This window comes from Sarcophilus harrisii, chromosome 6, assembly GCF_902635505.1.
Source record: "Sarcophilus harrisii chromosome 6, mSarHar1.11, whole genome shotgun sequence".
Lineage (NCBI taxonomy): Eukaryota > Metazoa > Chordata > Mammalia > Dasyuromorphia > Dasyuridae > Sarcophilus > Sarcophilus harrisii.
Genome location: NC_045431.1, coordinates 48399827 through 48427654, shown reverse-complemented (window position 1 = coordinate 48427654; position 27828 = coordinate 48399827). Strand labels below are relative to the sequence as shown.

Genomic DNA, 27828 nt, shown 5'->3' with positions numbered 1-27828 from the left:
AAATTATATCATAGAAGCATGGTCAAATAAACAACAACAACAAAATATTTCATTGATTATTTCCCCCAAAATGTGTTTTTAATTCTATTTATAAGTTGATCACTTATATGTCCTGAGGCAGACAGTCACATGTCCTAGAGAATCAAAATTAAATATACCTTTGATCAGAGTTCTACATTAGAAGATAACATCTATAAGGGAGAGTTTTCCAGATAGGAGTTTTGGGAGGGAAAAATCAGAGAATATTGATTGGAGTAAAAGGCTGATTTTTTCTGAGATTATTCCTCTAAAAATATTATTTTCAATTTGGCTATTGTTTTTGAGTTGGAGTTTGAAAAGGATAGGGAAATGAATTGTAGGGAAATATTGAGTGGCAAGTGACTGGCCAGTATTGGACTAAGCTCACTGCTCTGCACACAACTTCACAAGGATAGGACCTTTATTTCTGAACAGAGTTAAATGGCTGGAGGTACCGGGAATATGGAATGAACGTGCCATAAAACTATATTGGGCCCTGAGACTAAGCAAAATATATATTTTTAAAAATTGACTGTTTATATAAGGATAACAATGGACAATTGAAGGATTCTGTGCCTATCCAAAATTCAAGGAATCTTCTTCATCAAATGAATGTGTCTCTGTCATTAATTTGTGAGAAGTCATGGACTACAGTAATCCAGAATTGGCAGGGGTTGATGGGTTACAAGAAGCATTTTGGAGAGAATATCTTCTTCAATCAGGTCAAAAATTCACAGTCTAATATGGCACATAATATGAAGACAATAAAAGTAAATCAACTTTTAATATAATGTCTTACCCACTTTTTGGTATGAAACATTTTTGAAAAAATCTTTTGGAATAGCTTTGAAAGACACTTAATAATGTAGTGATGAATCACTGTGTAATGGTTAAATTAATTCCAGAGACAAAGAAATAGCCAACTTTGATAAGTTTGAGGTCTAGCACCAAATGATGAGGTTGGAATAGCAATTCTTGTTCAAAATATCAGGCACAAGGCTCAAGACACATTTGAAGAATTCACAAAGACTTTCTTTTTGAAAGATTACTTTATTTATGGGAATAGGTTGCATACAAATTGAAGAGGTAAAATTGACACAAGGAGTGGTAAATATGAAATAGATTTGCGTAATCATATCGTTACCTAGGAAAAGAGGTTTTAACAATTAACAAGGAAAAAGACAATTCCCTATAGAACTCACAATTAATCAGGAATAAAGCGAATACACCATGAAGTGGAAGTATACCATTGATTGTCAGGCTAAGTACATAGAGGAATTTAGCACCCTAAAAGAGTTAGTTATAGAAAGGAAAAATACATTATAAGGCACAGGTGCAAAAGAGAGAGGAAAGATATCATGAGACAGACCACCTATGGTGGGCCAACACAAAATGGATTCTGCAAAGATATGGGCTGCAGACAAATTGTAGGGAACTTTAATCTCAAGGGTTTGACATCATAACTTGGCTTTCTGATTGGTTGCAGTAAGGTGAGGTTTCTCAAAATCCACTACAGGAACTGTCAGGCTGCACCTGATCCCCATCAGTATCCTTTCCTGCTTTCCTCAGAAAATATTATAAATTTATCAATATTTCAAGCCAATACCATCTAGTTATCCAGGAAAAATTAGCTAATATCATAAAATATTTGATAGGGATAGAATATAATGAATTTTTTTTTCTCTTTCAAGGAATTAGACCATTGGAAACATGCTGTAACATAGTGCTATTTGGAAATCTACATTTACTAATTTCAAAAGTTTTAAGTTGCATTTTCATAAAATTATAATATGACTAGCAGATTTACAGGAAAAAAATAGTTGATTACTATTAAATAAATATAATTTAAACATCATTTCTATGGCATATTGTAATAGTATTAGTTTTTACCTCATCAGTAAGAAAACTAATCAATTCTTTATAACATCATTATTTTGGGATTATTTTCCTGCCATATTGATTTGAGAAACTGGATTTTTTTTTCAGGGAGCCACCAATTTTTTATATTTTATATTTTATTTTATATATTTTATTTACTTATATATTTATTATAGTGCAGTTAAAACAAGCACAAATAAATAAAAAGATGAGAAAAAATATTCTATAAACATGAAACACTTGCTTGCTTTTTTCTTCGACTTAATTCCCCTTAAGATGTTAATTAACACTGATCAATTGAGTTTTCTTGTTTTATACATACTTCTACTTTGGGACCTGTGCAATTCCTATTTCTTTAGATAGAATTTTGGATCATGATAGTATCATGCCAAATCTAGAATTTTTATCAATAGACTCTGAAGTACATAAAACAAAAGCTTAGAACATTAAAACATTATAATCCCATATATTTTTTTTCCTGCAGAAGGAATTGGAAATATAGAGTCATAGCTCATTAATTTAAATTCCACCACATATTTTATTTCTACCCCTTTTATTGCCTCACATAGTTTCTCCCCCACTAGGTTATGACAATAGCCCTACACTCATAAGAATGGCTTCTAAAACAATACAGACAGGTTGTTATCCAATTTTTGATTGACAACCTCCAATCAAGGACAATACATTGTATCTTTCCTCCTTTTTAAAAAGCTCTAATTAGTTTCCTCACATTTAAATTAATGTTAAATATTCTCCTTTGCACATTGATTCAAAAGAATTTTAAACTAAAAATGAGAGGAGGAGGAGAAAAAACCTGTGTATTCATGTCCCAGAGTTTTGATATCACAAAGAGCAACTACAATGCAGAAGTAAGAATAATTATGTAGATAGCCAAATGTTCCAGGAGAAAAAAATAAAAAATAATTAGTAATAATAATAAAAAAAGAAAACTATGGCCTTAGATGTTTATACAAATGCATCAAATAGGACTAAAAAGCAAGATAAAACTAAAGATCCCAGAGAGGAAAAATGTGTTTTTATGAATGTAATTGGAGTTCTGGAATTAGACTGTTACTTTTATCTCCCTGGAAATATAAACTTTATTTAAAATATTGAGGGAAAAGTTATAGCTCAGAGGTTTTTAAACTTTGTTACAGGGTGGGCACATTAAAAGTCTGAATAAACGTTTGTTGATTTTTAAAATAATAATAACAGCAACAATAATAACACAATATTCTTAGAATACTATTTTAAATCAATCAAATTAAACACATAGAGAATCCAATTTATTGAAATGCAATTCTCGAAATAAACATACTCCTCTCCATGTTCATGCACAATAAGGATAAAGGCTGGGTTGAATTTTACATAGGAAAAAAAAAAAACTAGTATTCTATAGAAATATAAAGGCCCAGTCATGCTATGCTGTATTGCATCAGATTGAAAGACTATTCTGAAACTGCCTCATGCTGTGACAATCTGAGATTAAAAATTTAGTCACCATCATGGTTTATATCCTATTAAAAATGACTTACATTTTTTTATGTGTAGTAAATCAATCCACATTTGTCCTGAGCATGTTCAAATCATGCTGCTAAACAAAAAGAAATGCAATCCCATTCTTCTCAGTAAGTGCTTCTGCAAGATATTTTTGAATACAATCCATTTGAAAATACCCATAACTTCTTAAGATAAATGTGTTTTAGAAGTAGGTGGATACTATCCTTGAATGATTCTAGCCTACTAAGTAACAAAGGAAAATGTAAGAGATGATTGAAGTGCACAATGGTGGAGATATGGCTTACATTTATAGTTTCAGAGAACATTTGTATACATTACAAAATTTGATTCCCACCCCAGCACTATGGGCTCATTGGCATTATCTTGATCAAGAGTTTTGAGATTTAGAGTGGTCAAGAGATTTAACAAAGTACAGAGCTATAAAGAGCTGTACTTGTGAATCTAACTCGTGCTCTTTACAGCATGCCATTTTCCATAGTGATTTTTCTCTATTCTAAGTGTAGAACACATTGAAATTATTCAAATATTTCTTCTACTAGTGAAAGGTACTTGAATCTTATCTCATTTTCTTCCCAACTCATAATTTATATTTCTATAAAGATTGAGTCTAAAGAATCATATGTTGTGATAAACATTGTGGGGAGGAAAAGTCTATTAAAATACATTCCTGATATTTTCCAAAAATTGTAGTAGGTAGTGGGTTCAGGTCAGTTCAGAAAATGAGAATCTACAAATTAAAGGAACTACATACATTTTAAAAAAGAAAGACAACATAATTGGAATTTCAAGAAAGGTTTCACATAGGAACTGGAATAGCAGCAAATTACTGAGGAAGCTCTGGGTTTCAGCTGGAGAAGAAGAATATGTAGCATAAAAAACATGGGATTGGCAATTGTTATATAGTTGATAAAAATAGTAGGCTATAATGAAAGGAAAAAAAAAGCATGTGAAGAAGATCCATTTTAAATGATTGGAAAGGTAGATAGACACATTGATGTTTTTGTCTCAACTGTGGAAAGAGGGATTAGGATTTGTAGTTTTCTTATTTGAATTGGTTCATGCTATTCAGATATTTTGAATATTTGAAGGAATCTCCCATTTCATTTAGTCCAAATCATAGTCAAAAGGATTAACTACTCTAAATTACTCAATGATTTCTCCACCTTAAATGTAGAGTAGCCATTTCTTCCTAAGGAACCTTTTTCTAATTTTTTGACAATTCTAATTAGATATTTATTTTCCCTGAAATTATTTCCCTTTATAAAGGGAGAAAATGGAATATGAGTTTTATTATTGCACAAACCAGATTAAAAAAAAAAAAAAACTTACTTCAAAGTTCCATAATCCTATTACTAGACATGCATTATCCTCTGATACATATTTTCACCCTTTGATGTTTTAGGAGATGATTTTCCAATTCTATTTTGTTGCCATATCACCCATGGTAGACATCAGAACTAATAAATTCCCTTCATTAAAGATTTTAGTAGACTTTACTAATCTCAAAATTATTCTTAAATATACTAATGCCCATTAAGAGTGGGAATATGATATACCTGGAAGCTTTCATTCTTTAGCAAAGCACTAGTAGGAATTCATTGAGTTTTTTATGTAATCACATAGCAACATACAAAACCAATGGTACATGTTAAGCTTTGCGCTTTCAGTTTTATTTAATATTTTGACTTTGTCATAATATAATCTATTTTAATATTGGTATGTTACCAATATTACATTGGTAATTTGGTATAGCTACTGTAGCACAATCATTTAAAACCCAGGGTACACTTTTCAAGGCAAGAAGGATTTATTAAATGACTATTATATGCAAGGAATTGTGCTATAACCTAGTTATAAAGGTGAAAAACAACATTGCTGTTCAATAGTCACATTTCAGAATAAACTTAAAAATTATGTTGTTGCTGAAGAAACTATATAAATATTTTAATCTAATAAATTAACTTGTGCACTGATTTAAAAATCTAGATGTGATGTCTTTTATTTGCACATGTGCTTCCCTCAAAACTTCAATGCATAAACTACTTCCAAAATAGATTAAAGTGTTTAAATCAAATGATTTTTGAAGTATGCAGGGGAATGGGAAAATAGAAATCCATAGAACTTTGGCATCAGAATAGCAGGATTACAATCACAATATTACTGCTTACCATTTGTAAAACTATGACAAATTATGTGACTTGGTTAATTTCCAGATTTCTGATTTGTAAAGTGCAGAAACCAGTGAATAGGCATTTATAGAATATTAAAAATAACAGCTATTATTTATATGGTTTCTACCATATGCCAAGGATTGTGCTAAAGGTTTTACAGGAATCACTTCTTTTGATCTTTGCAATATTGTTGCAAGGTAAATCTTATTTTTATTATCATTCTACTGGTAATGAAACCAACAGAAATTAAATGACTAAGCCAAGGTCAAATATATTGCAAGTGTCTTAGGCTGGATTAATATATTCAAGTATTTGATCTATGCAAGGCATTGTGTTAAGTGATGATCAGACAAAGGAAGAAAAAGAAAGTGTCTACCCTCCTTATAATGAAGGAGACAACATATAAATAAATAATAGCTTGTAAGAAATTTACAGAATGGAAGGAAGGTAGCTTCAGAAAGATAGGTACTAGCTACTACTGTTTAGTAATTCTAGGTAGAACCTCCTACAAGTGGTATGATTTGAAATGATTATTAAAGTGATGGAATATAAGCCTGGAAGCATAGGAAGGGGCTAAGTTACAAACAACAACAACAACAACAACAACAACCTTTTTCTCTTAATAAATTATTTTCCAAGAAAACACAAATTCAAAATAGAAAAGGAAAAAAGAAAAAAAGAAAAACTTACCCTATGCACAAGAGAACATAAAACAGGATTCAAAATACGAGACAATAAATTTCCATTTCAAGAAAACATATAAAAAATACTACTCATTGGGTTTAGAATTATCCATCTTTTCTTTGCTTATGAAGAACTTTAAATATCAGAGGATTATTGTATAAAACCACATATAAAAACTACCTTATAATTATAAAATTAAAATAAATATTATCTGTTCTTACTATATAAAATGATCTCATTAATAGGATTTCAAGATAATTTATTACATATATTTTAAGGAAGTTAACATCACTTTAGCAAAGGCTTTATGATATCCAAAGAGGATCAGGCTAACTGATATTAAAGTCTATTCATAAAAATAAATTATTTCTTCAGTTTTAAATAATTTTTGAAGATTAATAGACTAGTTTAGAAATGTTTCTTTAAGTACATTTCTAAAATGGATAAGTTTTTAAATGGAAATAGCTCTAACTTAAATTTTGGGGAGCTGAGAAGAGAAACAAGCCTGTCAGGTAAAAAAGGTATAGAACTCTGGCTGACTACCTTTCCTGGTAGATAAATGATGAATATATAGATACTCCACACTCTTTCAATTCAGTTCAGGTAAATTTTGATTATGAATTTACTATTTGCAAAGTCTCGTGCTCATACTAGGGATAAAAAGATTAAGACAAAAAGATTTTCTATCTCCTGAATGATGTTGTATATTCATTTTTTCCCCTCAGAACTGTTTGCTCTGAATGGCTAGATTATTTTCTGAGCTTTAGTTAGGCCTATAAATTGTTAAAGGTTTGGCAAAATTGGGGAAAAGTGAACTGAGCTACATTATAAGACAATTCAGATGCTTTCACAAAGCAAGTACAGCATATTTACAGTTTTAATTTGCATACACTTGTGGATTTGAGAGAAAATTGTTATTCAAATTGCATTGACTTCTTCATTCAAAATAGTTGAACCCTTTCTGTGGATAGACCAGTCTCCTCAAAATATGTCAAATTATCTCATCGGGAAGGGCCAATTTTGATCAAGATGTATATGCCTGGAAAAAAAAATAATTCAGTAATTTTCAATTTATTTTGTACATTATTTGTCCAGGACTTCCTTTTCTTTTGTCTTTTGTACATTTCTTTCTTTTTTATGATTTCTTGGCATTTCCTTAAGACACTCCTTCCTTAAGACACTCGTCTATGAAGTAAGCAAAATTAACTGAGGCTTTATCCAAAATATTATAGGGAATCACTTTGAAAAATATTTTTTTTAGTTTTTTTTTTGACATAAAAAGTTATGTTCATTTAAGGAGTCCACACAATAGTTTTAATGCAGCATGCTATTATTTTTAAAAAGACAATCAATTTTGTGACTAAATCTCAAGGAAAAAATATATTCCTCAAGAATACTGGCAGAAATATTTCACTTTGGGGGCTGTATGATGATTTTTGTTGTTTTTTGCACTATTTTTTCGTAATTCATGGTAACACTATCTTGATTGATTTTCTTTTTCTTCTCACAGCTATTGGCTGTCTAACCAAATGTAAAGTAGTTCAATATTTCATCATAAAGCCACATATTATTTTTTTTATTTCTGAAGTAATTTCATAAAATTGAGGGAAATAATTAACATTTGAAAAATAATGAAGTTATAGAACAAAAATTATATCTGTGATATATATTTTAGATAAAATAAAGTAACATCCAGGACTAGGAAAGAAAGAAGGGAAGCAATAATACTGGTTTTGGATTCAGAGAGCCTGATGTGATTGCTATTCTTATGACCTAAACAAGTCAAATAACATCCTTCAATTTCAGTTTTCTGTAGATAGGATGAGAAGGTTGGACTAAATATTGACTTCCTTTTTTAAATCAATGAGTATGTGAGCTAAAATGGTGCTTTCATATATTTTATGCTCTGTGATGGGTGGGAGGAGTTGATAATGACAACCCTCTTTAATATGCTCTACCAATGAGTCATTCATTTAGGTTAACAAATTCTGTAAAAATGCAAATACTTTCTCAGAAAATTAAGCCAACAGATCATTTGCACACTCAAGTGAGAGTTAAATTAGTGAATTAATCATACCTAGATTAAAGCTTAGTTAAATCAGCACTTTTTTATTGAATGGAAGTATTGGTTGGAATAGAGAAGAAAGAAGGGAAAATTTGGTACAAAAGGGTCAGATACAAGTAGGAGGCTACTGTCAGATGCATTGTTAGGATGAAGAGAGGACTTGAGGAATCAAAGGAAATGACTGAATTTTAGTACTAGGATATTGTACATGGGTATAGATATACTTCAGGTGAGCAATTTCACCTTTGTAGGTCCTTTGTTTTTTTAATGAAATGACTAAATGGATGCTATTTTATTGAATTAAATGAATGATTCTGAACTTCGTGTCACCCTGGTAAAACTATGAAATCCCTCTAAGAATATTTTTGAACATATAGAGTTAAATACATAGGAATACAGAAGCAACTGATTCTATTGAAATAGTTATCAAAATATTTTAATCAAGTTTATGGAAACCAACATTAGAAACCCTGAATTAGACAAACTTTTTATTTAATTTATTAATGATTCATGAAATAGAAAAAATAATAAACTTTAGATTTCTCTCTAAGCTAATTGCTTTTATAGTAATATGTTTAGCTTACCTTATTTTTTTTTATTTAAGAAAAATATAATCAATAGTTACTATGCCATGATTTTATACTATGGGTCACTGGTTTAATTAGTAAAGTTGTACTTTATGTTTTATTCTTTATGTTTCTTCCTACTTATTCCCATCTCTTTTTTTCCCTTGTTATAAATGTCATTGCTTCAGTCACTACACAAGAGAAGTGTTGTACATTTATATGCTTTTACATTTTCAGGTAGTTGGACTAGCATTTAGGGCATATTTCACTAAAATACCATTAAACCACTAATTTTATTGTATATTAGAAAAAATAAAAAGAGAGTCTAAGGCATTTTACTAAGATCCACAAAGACATATTGAGTGAAATCATAAAATGTTAGAATAAGAATATATGTGTTTGGTCATTTAATATGTTTATGAAATTACTATTTGCTATTTGTGCCTTTTCCAAATTTATACATATTTTAAGGTAACTGTGTTCTGTTATTTCTGGCATGAATTAGTAGGAAAAATAATTTTGCAAAGTTATTTGAAATTATGGATAGATATGATCCAGGATAAACAACCCTGCAATATAATAAAATCCTATCTAAATATTTTATAAGAAGTCTGTGTAAAGGTGATCATTAGACAATATTGCAATAAAAAAGTGATTGAGTCATAGAAACAATGGACCACCATAGGATTATAGAGATAGAATTACATGTGATATCAAAGGTCATCTAGTCAAACCACTCTCATACTACAAGGTCCATTAAGTGAACATATTCAAGGTCACATAGGAAGTAGCAGAGTCATGTTTTGAAAATGATTGTCTGAATCCAAAATCAAAAGATTTTTCCTCATATTTAGGCATGTTAACTCCATTTCACAAAATAGTTCTTAATTAATTTTAAGACAGCTATTAGCAACTTTTCTTTTTCCTTCCTCCTTCCTCTTCTTCTTCTTCTTCTTCTTCTTCTTCTTCTTCTTCTTCTTCTTCTTCTTCTTCTTCTTCTTCTTCTTCTTCTTCTTCTTCTTCTTCTTCTTCTTCTTCTTCTTCTTCCCAGTTCTTTTTTACTATACATGATATTCTGCAGATCTATTGAGGGTTTTCACCATCTTTTGTATACCTCTTCTAGACATTTGTCAGCTTATTTCCTAAATGGATCTAAACACAATAAACACACTAGACTAGACACACTAATTCACATTTGGTCTCATCAACCCAAAGTAGAGAGTGACTATCACCTCATTCCTCCAGGACACTATGATTCTCACTGTATTTAGTGTTTGTGTGTGTATGTGTGTGTGTGTGTGTAGCTTTGTTACACTTTTGATGTAAATTGAGTTGTTAGTTCACTGAAATTTTCAGACCTTCTTCACACAAATTGTAATCAAAATATACTTTCCCTATATTATATTTGTGTCATTTTTTAAAAATCTATTACTGATTTACCATCTTTTAAATTTTGGGTTCTAAACCTCTCCCTTTCTTATATACATGCTCATACCCACTTTGAAGGCAAGCAAGATCATTTCAACCATACATGCAAAATCATTTAAAGTATGTTTCCATATGAGTCATGTTGCAAAAGAAGCAAAACAGAGAAAGTGAGAAAACTCTACTTCAATTTTCACTCAGAATCCATTAGTTCTCTCTCTGGAAATTGCATTTTTTCACAATGAGTCATTAAGAATTATCTTGGATCACTGTTTTGATCAGAGTAGCCAAGTCTTTCACAGTTGATCATCATTGCAATATTGATGTTATTATGTACAATAATTTTCCCATTCTCACTTCACTTTGGTTCAGTTCACACAGGTTTTGATGTATTTTCCCCCTGAAACTACCTTTCTCATTATTCCTTATAGCACCAATCACAAGCACTTATCTCCTCCATAGAACTGTTACCAAGAATTATATGTGGGTAATAGAGTTGCCAGTCAGTGCTAGATATTCTCTCTTTCAGTGATGAGTCCTGATCAGTTGTCTGAACTCCTTGTTTTCTCTTGGTTTAGAGCTCTCAAAGCTGCTACTGAACCTAATATCGATACTACCTACTAGTTGTGTATGCTTTGGATATCTTGGGTATCATAGACTTCTTCTCTAGGCCTCTTAAGTTTTCTCAGACCAATGTCTCACTTTGCCTTTTTGTTGATGGTTTAATTTCAGGCAGTATTTTAAAGCTGTTTTACAGGAATTTTGCAAGATATCAGATAGATTGTTGTTTTTAATATATCATTTTGGTTCCATGATGTGACATTATATTTTAAGCAAAATGAAAGACTTGATTATAAATTTCATTTTATTGGATTCAACCTAATATCTAGCCATAGAAGCAAAAGAGCACAATAACCTATGTTTTATAAACCCCAAAATCTCAACTATTGGGGCAAACACTAAACATTTGACTAAATATTTTGGGAAAACAGGAATGTAATTTGGTAGAAATGAGAAATAGACTAATATCTCATTATTTATATCAATATATGCTTAATACGGAGGCATAATTTAGACATAGTGATAGCATAAGCAAATTAGTGTCCCAGAAAATAAAGTATCCTTCAGATTAAGGAATGTAGGAATGATTCATGACCATTTAATAGATTGAAGATTCACAGAAGATAAAAATGTGTAATTTGGTCACATATTTTTTTTTAATTCTTTATGCAAAATCAATTCATTTAAATTGTAAGTAATGCAGAGAATGGAGGATATTTTTTGACAAATTCTCTTATATCTCAACTACATATGGAACTGAACCAATTTCATTAGAACAAAAGTAATTCTCTAGTAGGTAAATGGAAAAGGGTTATAAAAAGCTATTTTCAGAAGAAGAAAACCTAGCTATTAATCATCATATACAATGTTTTAAGTAATTAATAATTAGAGAAATGAAATTGAAACAATTCTGAGATATCAACATATATCCTTCAAATTGGATAAGATGACAAAAATGGAAGATGACAAATTCTAGAGAAGATTTGGGAAAGTTGGTACACTAATGTACTGTCGTTGCAATCGTAACTAGAACATCCATTCTGGAAAGCAATTTGGAATTATGCCCCAACAACTATGAAACTGTGCATATTCTTTGAACCAGAAAGACTGCCCCTAGGTTTACAGCCCAATGAGATCAAAGAAGAAAGAAGAGATGCATGTGTATGACAATTATTTATTGGAATTTTTTTCATGTTGACAAATAATTGGAAACTGAAATGATGTTCATTAATTGGGGAATATATGAAGAAGTTATAGTTTATACATGTAATGGAATATTATTATTTTGTATGAAGAGGGTTGTTTCAGAAGAGCTTTGGAAGACATATGAACAGAGTACAAAGTGAGTAAAACAGCATAATAATATATACAATATTAAAAAATATTGTACAGGTTATCAAATTGAAAAGACTTAGTAACTGTGAAACAATGACTAACCACAATTAGAAAGACTCAAAATGAAAGCTATCCACTTCTAAAAAGAGAACTGATGGACTCAGATGATAGATTTAAAATAAATAAATAAACAAACAAATAAATAAATAGATTAATGGATAAATAAATAAATAAATAAGCAAGCATATATGTATATAAGTATGTATGTATATCTATATCTATATATAGATATAGATATACATACATATGTATCTATATCCATAGTCTTTCTTTTTTTTCCTCTTTTTGGTACATGGCTAAGTCAAGATTTTTTATGACTATACATATTTGTAAATAGGTTTTTGCTTTTCTTGACTTTTTCAATGCATGGGAGAGAGGTAGTGATAGAGAATTTCTGACTGAAAAAGGAATTTTAAAATCTGCTTTAAAAATTGATAATTATATCTACAATACTTTCTTGTGTATCAACCAGTCAAATAACTTTGCTTTTAAAAAAAAAAACTAATGAAGTTATTTGCCATACCTTGTTCTTCATAAAATCATGTTGGCTCTTTGTTATTTCTGCTTCCTTTTCTAGATGTTTACTAAATATTTTCAATACTACTATTACTACTACCACTAATACCAATAACAAATTATGTGATTATGTTCTTAATACTCACTTTAATATCCTCTTTCTCTTGACATAAATATCAATTACTAACTTTAACAAGCTAATTCTGAGGATGAAATATATTTTTTAAATCAGTAACTAAATTTAACATATGCCATAGATAATATGGGCTCCAACAGTGTAGCAGAATATAAGATTAATTAATGTTAGGGTAATCTTGGAAGAAAATATTAGAAGTAGTTCTAGAGAAGAGATAGATTTTAAATATGGCAAAGCACTGACCTTCTATTTTATAGTTTATAAAGCTATTTTCCTTACAACAAATGTTCGAGATTGGCACTGAAGGTATTATTTTCATTATAAAAATAATAAAAATAAAAATTTTATAAGATTACATAAAGATTATTAAACAGTACATTACAAAAGAGACCAACTTTTTCTTCAATGTGAGATGCATTGTCTTAGGTAGATAAAAGAGAGGAACAGGTTAAATTTATCTTCACTGTGTAGTTTAATCATTTTTAGCTTACATACTATGAACATTCAAAATATTCACATTTAAGTATAAATGCAAAAAACTACTTTACTGAGTACATCACTGAAAAAATATTAATTTGGATTTCATCTAGATTTTGAAATTGTATGAGTAGATGATGGGATAAAATTTATTTTTTGTAGTATAATGTACTTTAGTTAACAGGCCACCAACAGGAAAATATGAAAAAGTACAACAATTAAATAGGTCAAATGATAGAATTATCAGCTTTATTAAACCAACTTGAGAGTTATTAAGTTAAGTTAATAATATATGGAAATATTACTAAACACTAAAAAGGAGGACTTTTTGATAAGTTGACAGTGGAAATTTGTCTATCTCTACCTTGCTATAGACAAAATTTATTTGGCACCTTAATTAAAGTGAAATGTTTCTTTGATCAGAACTGTAAGACATTCTCCAATGGAAAAAAAAATAATCATTGACTGAGTTAGCCAAATCAATTCCATTTTTATGACTGCAACCATAGCATTCACAGTACAACTGATACTAAAAATGAAAGAATCACATATCCTATGATGAGTCCATTTTCTTTATCCTATAGTTATCTTCAATTACTATGAATAAGAAACAAGAAATAGATATTCATGAAAGAAAATTAGAAATTAAATAATGAATACATTCTTTGATTTCAAAATTTCAGTTACAGTTTGATAAAATTGTAAGTTTGATGAATTCATAATTATTTTATTGAATGATTTGATTAAACAACCCCCCAAATTAAATAAATACTAAAATGCCCATTAAATCTCAAATATAAATATGGGTTAGCATTTTTATAGCATTCTCAGGTTTATAGGTCCTTTACAAATGCTACCACATTTGATTGTCAAAACAACCCTGTGAGGTAAGGACTATTATTATTCCCATTTTATAGATGAGGAGACAAACTGACTTGACTAGGGTCAGACAGTATGTTATTTGAACTCATGTCTCCCTGTCCCTGTATCTGATCCTTTGTCAAGTTCATTCACTTGAACTAGTTGTTGAAGCAAAACTTTGATTCCATACATTTCCATATATTTAGGATTAAATAAGCAAAATTGACAAATGAAAATTTTCACAAATCTTTATGTGGTATTAGAGTAGTGAGATCCATGCCTTATCTTGGGCTTTTTTTTTCCTTTTCAGTTGCTGTGAATGTGGCTGTGACAGGGCTTCTTCCCTGTGCGCTGTTGCCCATCCAAGCTTAATATGGTTAGTGCTCCCCTTGAGTTTTTTCCCCACACCTCTGTTTTACTTACAGTTTATATTTTCTTTCTCCCCTCATGTGCCCTACATTAGTTCAACTTATTAGTTAAAGATGGTTCTATGTAATACAATATTGTTTCATTAAAAATGAAGATGGTGCCTTAAAAGTGACAAATAAATGGTTCTGTAATAGATTATTTCAAACAAGATATATGATAATACTATGTGTAAGAACAGAGCCCAATATTCATATCTATTTATCAAAGCTGTCATACTGGTTCTAGTGTATAATTTATTCATTCAATTACCATTTTTAAATTCTACATACAAGATAGTGCTATGTGTTGGGGATACAAAGAAGGAAAACTAAATATTTTCTGCCTTAATGATTTTCCAATCTAATGGAATATAGTATTGAGTATCTCTGGAGAGGTAGAGACAGACAGACAGAGACACATACAGAGAAAGAATGAGATAAACAGAGTCACAGAGCGAGACCAAGAGACAGAGGCACCCACACACACAGAAAGAGAGAGAGAGAGAGAGAGAGAGAGAGAGAGAGAGAGAGAGAGAAAGAGAAAGAAGAAAGAGAGAAGTAAAATTATTATTTTGGTGTTGTTTTGATGTTTTCTTTGGAGAAGGAAGAGAAGGAAATATATTAAGAACTAGATGAATTGAAAAAAAGACTTTATAGAGACAGCTTACCTGAAGCCAATGGAAACTGGTGATTTAAAGAAACAGTAAAGAAAAGGGAAGATGAACTTTCCATATTTTGGAGACAATCTGTGTAAATGTACAAAGATGGAATTTAAAATGCTATGTTGGGGGAATAGAAATTAGGCAAATTTGGCTACAACTAAGGAGTTTTTAGAGAAGCAATACTAATGTGAAATCAGTTTTAAAAGGTTAAAATAAGATTGTAAAGGATTTTAAGATATACACAGATAAGTTTTCGTTCTATCCTAGAAGTATGGAATCAGTAAGTATTCTTGATCAGAGTCAGACTTATGCTTCAGTTATATTTAAGACATTTTGGTAGTGTTATAGATAATAGATTAGTCAGGGGAGAATTTTAACATATAGAGATCAATTTAATTAACTGTTGGATTACATCATGTGAAAGATGATGAGGGCCTCATCTAGTTTGGTTACCATGTGACTAGAGTGATCAAGATGAGTGTAAGATTTGTTGAGAGGAGGTCAATGGATTTTAGCAACTGATTGCATATGGGATGGGGAATAAAGGAAAAATAAAACGAATGACAAAGTAGAAGTAATGTCATATCCATTCTACATTTGGCATGCTTTCATGGAAAAAAGTCACATCAAATCTGAAAGCATCATTTAATGCTCTCAAGGTAAATTGACTTTACCATTCCTTCAGAAAGAACCATGCAACTGACATGCAATATTGCTTTTCTTACATTTGTATAAATAGTATCTATATGTTTGAAACAACTCATATATAAATATCTTAAAACCATCAGAATTGCAACATGTTCTAATTGATGAGTTTAAATATTGTATTTTATATTAATTAATCTTTTGAGTCAAAATATGGTGAAAGAGAAATTTTTTGAGATACAGTTTATATAATTCTAGGCATCCTAGAACAATATTTTAATATGTTGCTTTCTGGTTCCTACCATGCATTCAAATTTCAGAGATTTCACAAGTATATGTCTCCATACGCAAGTAGATTATTTACCATGAAAAAATAAAGAAAACACTGAATTGTAACCAAATCTTGAGAATGTTTCCTTGGGTCATAGGGCAGAATTTTTTATTGTAAAAATTTTTAAGATGAAATTAAGAATATAGTATTAATTTAATTATTAATTTGTTCTTGTGCCTTCTCTAAAATTTGCAGTGTTAATTATGAATCACAAAAATATGAATTGTAATGTTTCTTATTGTTTCCAATATAGAAAGCAATGAGTTTTGTGTCTTAATTCCTTTTGTGATTAAAAAAAATTGAATGCATAAAAATCTTGTAACTAAATTTAATATCCTATTCAGTGAATTAAAGTACAATATTGATATAGGAAATGGATAGGTAATTCCCATTTCTAACATATTCTGGGGCCATGGGCAAGCCACCTCATCTTTCATTTCCCAAAGTCAATTTTCTAAAACTATAAGTTGTAAAGAAATGACTGTCCTTCTTTAACAAGAAAGTTCTTCATCAGGAGCTCCCAATAGTCAGAAATGAAGTGCTTAGTTAAAAATATATATATATCAAACATAGTGTTTACTTTTGAAAATACAAAGACAGATCTAAAAGTTCTTTTTCTCAACAATTTTATATCACACTAAGAGGTGGGGACACAACAGAAACAAAAATCTTCTCAGTGGAAATCTGAAGTCAATTAATCAATCACATGTGCCAAACTCAACACTTTAAAGTTGAATTAGGTACATTATGAAAACAAATATCATGGTCATTTGTTACAGTTATGGTCAACTTATGTCATAAAGCAAAGATGATTTTACAAAAATTTAATCCAAATGTAATATCAAGAAGAAAACTTAAAGATTTGAGTCACATTGAGAAGATTTATAAATGGCCAAAGAATCCCTTCAAAATTTATTTCTTTTAAGATGAAATAAATTGTTGTTAAATTTGATATTTAATTCTATTTATAATTACTTAGAACAGTGACAAACTCACCTAAAAAACTTGTGGAAAATAATGAAAGGAAAAACTGTTCATCTATTTTCAAGAGTTCCATTTGAATGTCTCCAATCATTCTAAGGAGGAACCCCCTTTGCCCTCAAAAAAGTAGGCATGCTATCATAATAGCTGTGTGAAGATGTCATTTTAAAAGCTGGAGAGACAGAAAATCAATAGTACTAGTTATTTTATGAATAATTCCAAAATTTTAGAAATAATTCAGAAGCCTGGAAGAATTAAAATGTATACTTCTGGGTATCCAAAGAATCAAAACAAGTGTTGGTATAGGATCGGGTCTCCTCCTCCAGTGGGGTCGAAGAATGTTGTGTTTAGGTTGCAGTCTGTTAAGAATACTGTAGTACTGGTTGCGAAAACTGGCAAAAGCAAATCTAAACTTTATAAATACTATCTTTTATAAAAGTCTATTGTAAGAACTAAGGAATTTTTTTTTGGTTTGGTGAACATAGCCATCTTTTCAATGATAAAAATCCAATTTAAAATATTGGTTTAATAACAATATTTCTGGAATTTCCTAAGAGTATTCATTAATATTCTTGTCTATTTTGGGAACTGAACATAAATGTTCAACTATTATAACCTGACCAACTAAATTGTTCATTCACAATAATCCTAAAATGTGCTATTGAATTCTAGTATATTATGGAACATTATTTGAAAAGCACAGATCAAGCTTTTTCTCTCTAGAACCTTGTCTCAAAACTACCCTGAAGCTTTTCAGAAACCAAGGCAACCTTGACAACTCTCTAGGCACATTATATTTTTTTTCAAATTTACTTATGGCCTTGTAAAAAGTATTACAACCCCAATTCCTTCATTTTCCTTATGTAATTTGATTCAGTACCAGTGAAATGGGCAAGAGAAAAATAGGTTTTCCTGCAATGATACTTTACTATCACAAAGTTTTTGTGGGCAAAATCCTAGCCTAGAACACTGAAATGGAACCATAGAAACTTATAAATGTCTAAATAGAAAAAGGAACTTAAATTATACAAACAATAAAGTTTTACCACAATGGCTACAACATATTTAAAACCTTACCATTCTTAGTAACATAATCTTGTGAGCACCACAAAAGTATATATGTTTTGAGATTGATTCTGGGTTTTAGTGGTAGATACAGAAATACCTGCTGACTGCACTTTAAAACTTGCAATAACCAGAAGAAATGATTATACCCTTTCCATTGTAAATCTGTGGGAGGTATGGCTAAAAAATGAATTCCTTATGGACCAAAAGAGGGAAAAAAAACACTGCTACTCATATTGTTGTTGGCTAGATATCACGGGAAGAATGCTTTTGCAGTTGATCAACCAGAGAACATCACGCCAGATACACTAGACTCTTGTCCTTGTAAAGAAATAGTCTTATGAACTTAATTAATTAAAACAGGAAACTTCTAAGTAAAGACTATCTTGTAATAAATAAAAGGACATCATCCAGAATTGTGATGGATAATGAATGAAATGCAATTATGAAACAGTATACATTAGATACTGCACTACATTCCATAGATAAAAAGACATGGCAAACAGTTCTTGGCATCCAAGAGTTTATATCCAAATGGAAAAAAGCCAAATAATGTGTGCTATTGTCAGTAATGTTTAAGTATATCTAAATCATTAGAAAATAAATTTTTATTATAAAATCTCATCTTCAGAACTTGGAAGATAATTGTATTTAATGACAATTGCCAATACAAGAGGCAGAAATGAGCTGAGTGCTAGGCACAATTTTATGTGTATGACAGTTGGGTGGATAACAAAACAGACCTCGAACTGTGTTTGGGATGGTTAATTATGAAACTGTTCTGGTTCTTATTTACCAACAAATCAATTAAATTTCGACCCCAACAAGAATTCTCACTGAGTGGATTAAATCAAGCAAAAAAGAGAGGGCTGATCATTCCTGGGTACTGAGCATCCATTTTGGAAGCTGGCAAATAGTATGACTTCTGCCATTTGTTCAACTATGACCATTAAAAACAAATACCTTACTTTCTCTTGTGCTGCTATCATCGCTACTGTTGTTATTGTTGTTGTTATTCTTATTCTTATTTTTAATTGATATGTGAAATCAAGGGACTGGAATAAATAACCTCCTTTAAGGTTTTTTTTTTTTTTTTTTTTTTAGCTTTAAACAAAAGACTTTATCTAAATGTAAAGGGAGATGTTAAAAACAATGAAATTTCATTAAAATATATAGAGAATATATATTTTTGGCATTCTCCTGATCCTGTTAGAATGGCTCTTCTGTCTTTGGGACTGCCCCAAAATATTAATATTTTAATATTAAAAGGTGCTTCCTTGGGAAGATTGCACACACACACACACACACACACACACAACAATATATTTATTTATTTTTGTTATCTAAATGACACATTTCATTTAAGAGATACTTTTAGAAGTCTTTCTCATTAACTCCACCGTGAATGCAAATCTCCAGCACAGTATTAAAGACTGGTTGTGGAGAGTGGTTTCAGATATGAATTATAAATCTTTCACTTGTTAATGCTAGTAAGAAGGGCTCTCGCTCCTTCAAAGACAAAACAAATAATTATCTATATTTGTACACATATGTAAACATGTATACATGCATGCATATCTATACGTACTAGCTATGAAATCACATAAATGAAAAAATGAAAAAAAATACTTGACCTGAGTTCAAATTTTGCCTCTGACACATCCAAAGTTACCCTTGCCAAATCACTTCATCTGTTTTTACCTCAATTTTCTCACATATAAAGTGGACTTTATGACCTCTATGATTCTATCCAGTTCTGATTCTGTGAATGCATTATAAATATGTTCTCTTCTGGGCTTCACAATTTGCCTCTTTGGTTTTCTTTTCTCTATGCTTTCATCTTCCAAATGTTCATGTATGCTTTAATCGTACATAAAAAGAAGAGTTTTGGGTAAATACTTGTCTCCTTAGATTTTCAAGCATACAGAACATATCTGCAGAAGATGCTCTGTATTGTTTGCTTTAGAACAATGCTATCTCTCCACATAGGACCAACGAATTGAACTTAATAGCATCAAATTATGCAGAATATTCATAAACTCATTTTAAAGATAGACCTTTTATGTACCTTATTGCCAACTTTATTATTTCTGATTATCTGTAAGCTAATCAATATTGGATTGCCATTGTTGAATTTTATTATCCCAGAAGTATTCTAGGCAGAATCCTATCCACAATTTTAAATTTTAAAACAAAATAACTTTATACCATAAGTCCACTCCAAACCTTATACTTTCAGATCACCAATCTATCATTGATTATTATTCGTTATAATATTTCAGGCTTTTATGTTTGAACCTAAGGATTTCCCCTAAAGATGATGATGTTCATAATGCTTAAATATTGAATATGTTGTTCTTACTATACCATTGGGTATATGTATATTTTTATAAGATAAGATTCTTGCTCTTCTGATAATATCATCTATTTGTTTTGTCTTTAATAATGTAATTGTTATGAGAGTTTGAGAGATTTCTCTTCTGGTATAATAATATACTTTTTAAAATATAACATTACAAATGAAACTTTCAGCATAAGGAACATGTTAAATTAAAAAAAAAGTTGTAAAAATTCACATTAGGAAACTGGATGTTCATTTTAACAATAAATGGTTTTCCTGTTTCTCTTCATTCAAATGAGAGAATTTCAATTTTTAAGTCAAAGAGTTTAAACATCAAATTTTGAATATTCTGTTTTCAATTCAATGACCAGCTTGACACAATAAACTTTCCTAAATTATATTGAAACTTCTTTTCCAAAAAAATGATAATAATATTTATACTCAGCAAAACCTGTTTACATTAAGTCTGCAAACATATAGCTAAAGCACTTAAAAAGGAGAGGGCTTTTGAAAATCCCATATTCCCCAAATTACATTTTCTTTGGCACACTTTAAATATGGTTACATTGAATTCAAACATATGTCGACCTATTATCTTGACTCATTAGTTTCTCTATTTTCATGCCTTTTCCTGCTTCCTTAGAGAGACTTAAGTGGTAAGGGAAATAGAGTTCAATATGTTAAACATCAGTCTGTAATTTTAGAAGCAGTTCTTTTTCAACTGAGGTTGATCATGCACTTATTCTGTGACCTTAAACAAGTCAAATGATTTTTTTCAATCATTTAGTCTTTGTATGAATGAACAAGGGTAATGATTCTAGTCATTCCAAAGTGCAACTATTGCCAAATAAACAAACAAACAAAAAAAACTATAAAGGAATCATGAAGTACTTTAAAACTTAAAAACTCTGTTAGATCATAATTTCTATTAATAATCTTTTTCCACATTTCCAAATGCCCAGATTTCCTGAATTTTTATATAAACAGTTTAACTACTACACCCTTCTTTCAGTCAATCTTTTGCAGATATTATCTCATTAATCCTCACAAGAGATCTGCTTGCGAGGTAGGTGGGGATATTATCCCCTTTATATTGTTGGGAAACTTGGTAGGCACAAAGATGAGAGCCATCCCTTTGTAATAATTCTGGATTCTCATTTTAAAGTGTTTTGTGGCAGGCAGATGTGAAGAGTTGTTGTATGTGAATAGAATATTAAATTTTAGGTGAAGGATTGCGTTCCTTAAAATATAACCGTGAATTGTTTTGAAATCAGGGTTTTTTTTCCTATGGAATAAAGCAGAAACTGTATTACATATTAATTACTTCTGAGGTGATGAAAAATAAAAGGTAGATTCTATTAAATATTTTTAAAATAATTATGAAATTTGCTACTAGACATACTTAAGAAAAATGTTTGGAAAGAGATTTTCCTTACTTTTATCATACATTATAAAATGTTTTCCATATTAAAAATCCAATACAAGATTATATAGACTAATAGACAAAGAATTGTACCATTTTTGTTTTCAAATTCATATCTATCTCTTCTCAAATATATATGTAAATATATTTTGCCATTTCATTTCTTGTGGTCAGGACTGCCAACATCTAATTCAAAACCTCCTTTGTTCAGTGACAGCAAATCCTTGAACTTGAAGAGCCAAGCCATTTCCAAGAAAACTGTAACTGATCCTTTTCAGAATTTCAGCAATAAATGTATTTAACCATGCTTTTATGCAATAGCTGGAGCCACTATTCTGTCAAAACATGAGTGTGTATATTTCTATTAATGTGGTTTTCCCAAAGTCTAAAGTTGCCCAGACTTCTCATTTTGTCAGAAGGGAAATACATAAACCTCACCATTTCCTGACAATTAGTTTCCTTTAGAATGTTTGCTCTTTAAAGTGAAATACTGTAATAAGTATTATGTAGGAAAACAGTAAAACAGAGATCTAAAAAAGAGGTGTTCAATTCTATGTCAAGCAGTATATTTTCTGAATTTTTCAAAGAACTAGAAATGAGGATCTTCCCCTCCTCACTTAAACATTGGCTCTTTTAACTAGATAATGCAAAAAAAGTAATTAATTTTTGCTTCTATTCTGTAAAAGAAAGTTTTAACTATTTAGAGAATAATTCACCTTAAATTTATCCCCTGTTACTCATTCATTCACTCTTTTAGTGTCATTGAGTAAGTTACTAGTCCTACCTAGTGTATACAATGGTATCACATTGTCCTCAACTCTTAAATTTAATTCCAGAAATGAACAATACACTTTTTAAAATAAATTTTGAGTAGAACTTATTAGAACTCTAATGAATTTTACTTGTCATTGTTTATTTTTTTTAACTATTTCATATATGATGGTAAAATGCAAATAATCAATTTTTCTGTTTCTCTGTTTCTTCCTCCTTCTCTTCCTCCCTCCCTCCCTCCCCCCTCCTCCCCTATCTTTCTGTCTCTCTCTCTCTCTCCTGTCCTCTCTTGTCATCTCTCATTTCACACACACACACACACACACACACACACACACAGAGAGAGAGAGAGAGAAAGAGAGAGAGAGAGAGAGAGCAGACTTACTGAATTTTCAAATTGTAGATTTCTAATTATCTAGATCCTGAAGCAGTGGTCCTCAAACTTCTTGGTCTTAGGATTCTTCAGTCTTTTATATATATATATCATTTATGTCTTCCAAAGAATTTTTGTTTATTTGGATTATATTTATTGAAGTTTTTATCTTATTAGAAACCAAAGTATTTAGTACATATTAATATTGTGATATAATTTAACATGTTATTATAATTATAATAAGAGTTTTGAATTCATATACCCCTTAAAAGATTTTGAAGATGACCAGGTGTCATCAGATGATAATATAACAACCACTGTTCTAAAACAATGAAAATTTTAATGGATTCTAAATTGTCTATAAGCATTTTACAGTAATTATGAATGAACTAGCTCTTTTAAATTATTTTGATTATTAAACACATTGAAGTTGAGTTGGAGTATGATGCAATTCACTTTTCAAAGTGTCTTTCAAATAACTGAGATATGCTTTTGAATGATAAAAATCAATGGAAAAGCTATTTTGGATGTTTAGCCTCAAACTCCAAATGGCATAGTTATTTTTACCTTAATATTTCATAGAGCATCAAAAATATAATGTAAAATAAAATGTAGAAAATGTGACTTCTCCATTCAGAAAAAAAGAATAAATGTTCCAGAAGGCAGGAGACATAATTTATGCCAAAAATGCCACATTTATTGTCTATTTGATTGGTTAAGATGATGCATCTGGAGCAGTTACAGAAGATAATACTGAATGAACAGGTTTTCTGCAATGCTTTGTTAGTGATGCTGAACCACTATTTGAGAGCAAGTCCATGCCAGCTGCAGTTTTACTTGGTGTATCTTGTTGAGGCTTGTTTTAATGGTGCTTTGGGGGGTTTCAGAACTTAATTTTATATGTTAATGTGACATGCTGCCGTATATGTTATCGAGCTCCAGAGATGCCCATAGTCAAAAATAACTCGATTGTATTGCCCTTCTGAATCTCACCCTAGGTAATAAAATGTTATCCACTCTGCACAAAGGTATTCCCAAATCATTTTTATAAGAGATTTAAAGTTTTATTTCTACTTTCATGTGAGGAATTTGCATACAATTTAAATTTTCACTAGACTCATTTAATGATAAAGATAACTTCAGGATAGTTTTGAAAGCTTAGGCTCTATTTCTTGGGGTAAAGGGAAATTTATTTTCAAAGGTAAACTGTAAGGTGTACATGTATGTGTGTATTGTGTGTGTGAAGGTGTGTATATACACAAGTGTGTTTATCAGTGTAAATATCTATTTTGTTTGAGAATGCCTTATATTAGGTTTGTGCCTTTAAGTAATACCTAGATCTCAAAAGGCATGTAAAATGTTTTTATATGTATATATGGGTATGTGGATATGTTAGACACACAAAGTATATGTATATGTTGATATGCATATATCTGTAAAAACACATATTTTGAATATTATATGTTTATATAGGTGTATATGTAAATATGCATATATGCATGTGTATATATCTGTGTCCATGTACATATGTATACATATATACAAGAGACACAGAGAGAATAACAGAGATAGAAACAGAAATGGAATGAAAGAGATTGCATTATAACTGAGAATGAAGATGCTATAGTTGTCAATATGGCAATAGAGAGGACTTGAATTTAAAATTTGCCTCTCTCACTTTCCACCCTTGGGTCTTTCATGGACCCGAGTCTCTGTATCTATTAAAAAAAAAAAAAAAAAGCTTTGAACTATATGACTTTCAAAATCTCTTCCAGATCTAAATTTATAATTACAAAATATTTCTAAAGGCAAATGAATTTATTTAATCCAAAAATAACAAATGTAAAAATAAAAATGTTTACAAGATTGAAATTTATTAAAATTGAATCTCAGATTCAATATATTTCAATATAATGTGTATTTGATTGTCCTTTTTTTGATTTTTATGTAATTCAACTTCACATGTGGTTTTTAATTGTGGGTAAAGGTAAGGGAGAAAATTTAGAACTCAAAGTACTTTAAAAATGTATTTTTTTGTTTTGAATATAAATGGGGAAATTATTAAATAAATAAAATAAAATGATCTTATATAATGCCTCGCTGAATTACAATATCAGTGATGTATGAATAAGTTCTTAGAGGATACCAGAGTCCTTTACAGCTCTAAATCTATGATTCTATTTAGTGTATCATCTCACCAAGGAGCAGGAAATGAATTAATTAATTAATCTCATAGTTAACTCACAGAGAGTAGTTTATTCCTTTTAATTACTAGTTAATCAACTAATATGAATTAGAATAATGTAGCTTGAAAATCTGACACCTTCCCTGTCTTCTCTGTACTCTCATAAAAATTGCTATTTTTTAATATAAAGTTAGTTCTTTAACAAGCAAAAAGTATATTTGCTTTAATCATGTCTCTCTTAAATTTTATAATTAATAGGAAAACAGACTTTAAAAGATGTATTTCTATTACATTTTGTCATCTTTGTTATCATAATGAAAACCTTTTAAAATGCAAAACATAAAACTAACAAAATACTCTTTGAATCCATTTTTGTGACATTCTATGCAAGAAATGTCTTTGAACTCGTATTAGAATAAAACTGTTTATTGATCCTCAATATTTTCTTATTAACTATTTGCTATGTCAGAACATGTAATTACCTCACAAAAGATATTTGGCAAATATTTTACAATTTTTGCTTGTTACAATAAAAATAAAATTAAATGATATTTTTGTTTTCCTAGCAATGGTTTGAATGTCATGTTGGTATGGTTCTTAGTGCCATTACTCTCCTTTGTGTGACAGACTGTGCTCCTTCCTTCCCCAAACATTTTTCCTCATTGTATGGATACAACCAAAACATCATCCATTCATGCATTCATGCATTCATTCATTCATTCTGCAAACATTATTTAGCACCTGCTTCACAAGGCATTATGCAAGTGGCTATAGAGACAAATGAGACTTGGTTTCTGCCCAAGATCTAGTGGAGGAAATGAGACATAAACAAAGAACTCAAAAACAAGGTAGAATATGATAAATGTCGCAAGAACGAAACAAAATGTTATGGTAGCCACAGCATAGAAAAACACTGAAAAATATTGTAGAGGGTGAAGGGAGACTTCATGGATTTAGTAGCACATGCTTGAATGACTAAAATTTTAATATGTCATGTATGGGTAGGGAAGATAGGACAGTCTTTTTATAGGTAGAGTAGTGTAGGAGTAGAACAATATGAGATGCGATTGCCCTCCAATCGTGCTTTTGTATGAGTGTAAATTTAAAATGCTAAAAAAGGGATGAGAGAAAAATAAGTCTAGAAATGCAGTTTGGGGCCAAAACAATCTTGTCTTAAGTATTAAATAAAGGAGTTTATTAGATAAACCTTTAAGTGGCAGGAAATTTTTGAGCAAAGGACTCATATGATCAATGACATTTCATAAAGATTAAGAGGAGTGAGCACTGTAGCATGATAGAGAGAGGAGACAAGGAAGAGGAGAGAAGAAATAAATAAGACAATACATATAGGAGGAATGGGCTAAGGACAAAATGTTGGAAAGTATCCACCTACCCTTAGTGATTGGCAAAAGTGATATCAGCCAGTAAAGGAATTAGAAAAGGAATCTTCAGACAGGAAAGTGAAGAACCAGAAAGTGATTTGCTTTGTAATCAAAGAGAGAAAATTTCCTTCTTGTACATGTTTAACAACAAATTTCTAAGTTACAGATGAAAACTTATAAATTAATTCTTAAGCCAGTTTGAGTTTATTCCAGCATATCCCTGGAAGAAAGGCAACAGTGATAAATGCAGGAGGAAACTTGAGATGGAATATGGAATTAAAAAAAAAATGTGATCAGTGACTTTCTAGAGAAATTTAACTTAGCTTTACAAGAAATTGATAAAAAAGAATAGTGGGGAAGAAAGACCTAGAAATGGATACATACTCTGATGGGTTTTCATTATGAAAGGCAAGCCAAACTATTTTAGTGAAATAATTCTGAACTGGCTTTTGGTCTTTTGTGTATCACAGAAAAAAATCTTCAGTATATCTGTGCAATCATTTTACACAATGGACCTTGATAGTATATATAAATTGGGTAGAGTGAAGTATTGGTTGGATTAGGTCACATCTAAAGTGCTTTTCATATTTATAGTATAGATTTCCAGTATGAAAGTTATAGAAGATGCAATGGGAGCTCAATCAAATACTAAAGCTGAGATTCCCCTCCCCTTCTCTTCAGAATATGGAAGACATGAAAGAACTAGTGAAAAGAGAAGGATTAGTGATTCACACTGGAAAAGTTAATGAATTTGCCATTGTCTAGAAAGAGAGAAAAAAAAAAAAAAACAGAATACCTAGGATAGGTGGAAGCTTTATCATGGAAAAGAAGACTGACCTATTCCTTTGAAATGGAAGAAAAGCATAAAACAGTAAGTGAAGGTTTCTTGAGAATGAGAGAATGAAAGATGTAGGAACTTGTCAAACTAATTGTCTCAATTAATTAATTCTTTCAATAAAGTATTTAAAGAAGTTATGATCTAAGAGTA

At 30.3% G+C, this 27828-nt stretch overlaps 1 protein-coding gene across 5 annotated transcripts in view; it reads left to right on the top strand.

Moving 5' to 3' along the window:
* The window catches only part of EPHA5 (EPH receptor A5), a 454937-nt gene that overhangs the window by 378811 nt on the left and 48298 nt on the right, over window positions 1-27828 (top strand). For 3 of the 5 annotated variants that reach the window (XM_031942342.1, XM_031942339.1, XM_031942338.1), the window contains one exon: window positions 14585-14650. The exons of the other annotated variants lie outside the window; for them this stretch is intronic. In XM_031942342.1, coding sequence (XP_031798202.1) covers window positions 14585-14650 — 66 coding nt within the window. The remainder of the gene's footprint in view (window positions 1-14584; window positions 14651-27828) is intronic. 5 annotated transcript variants of the gene reach the window in all.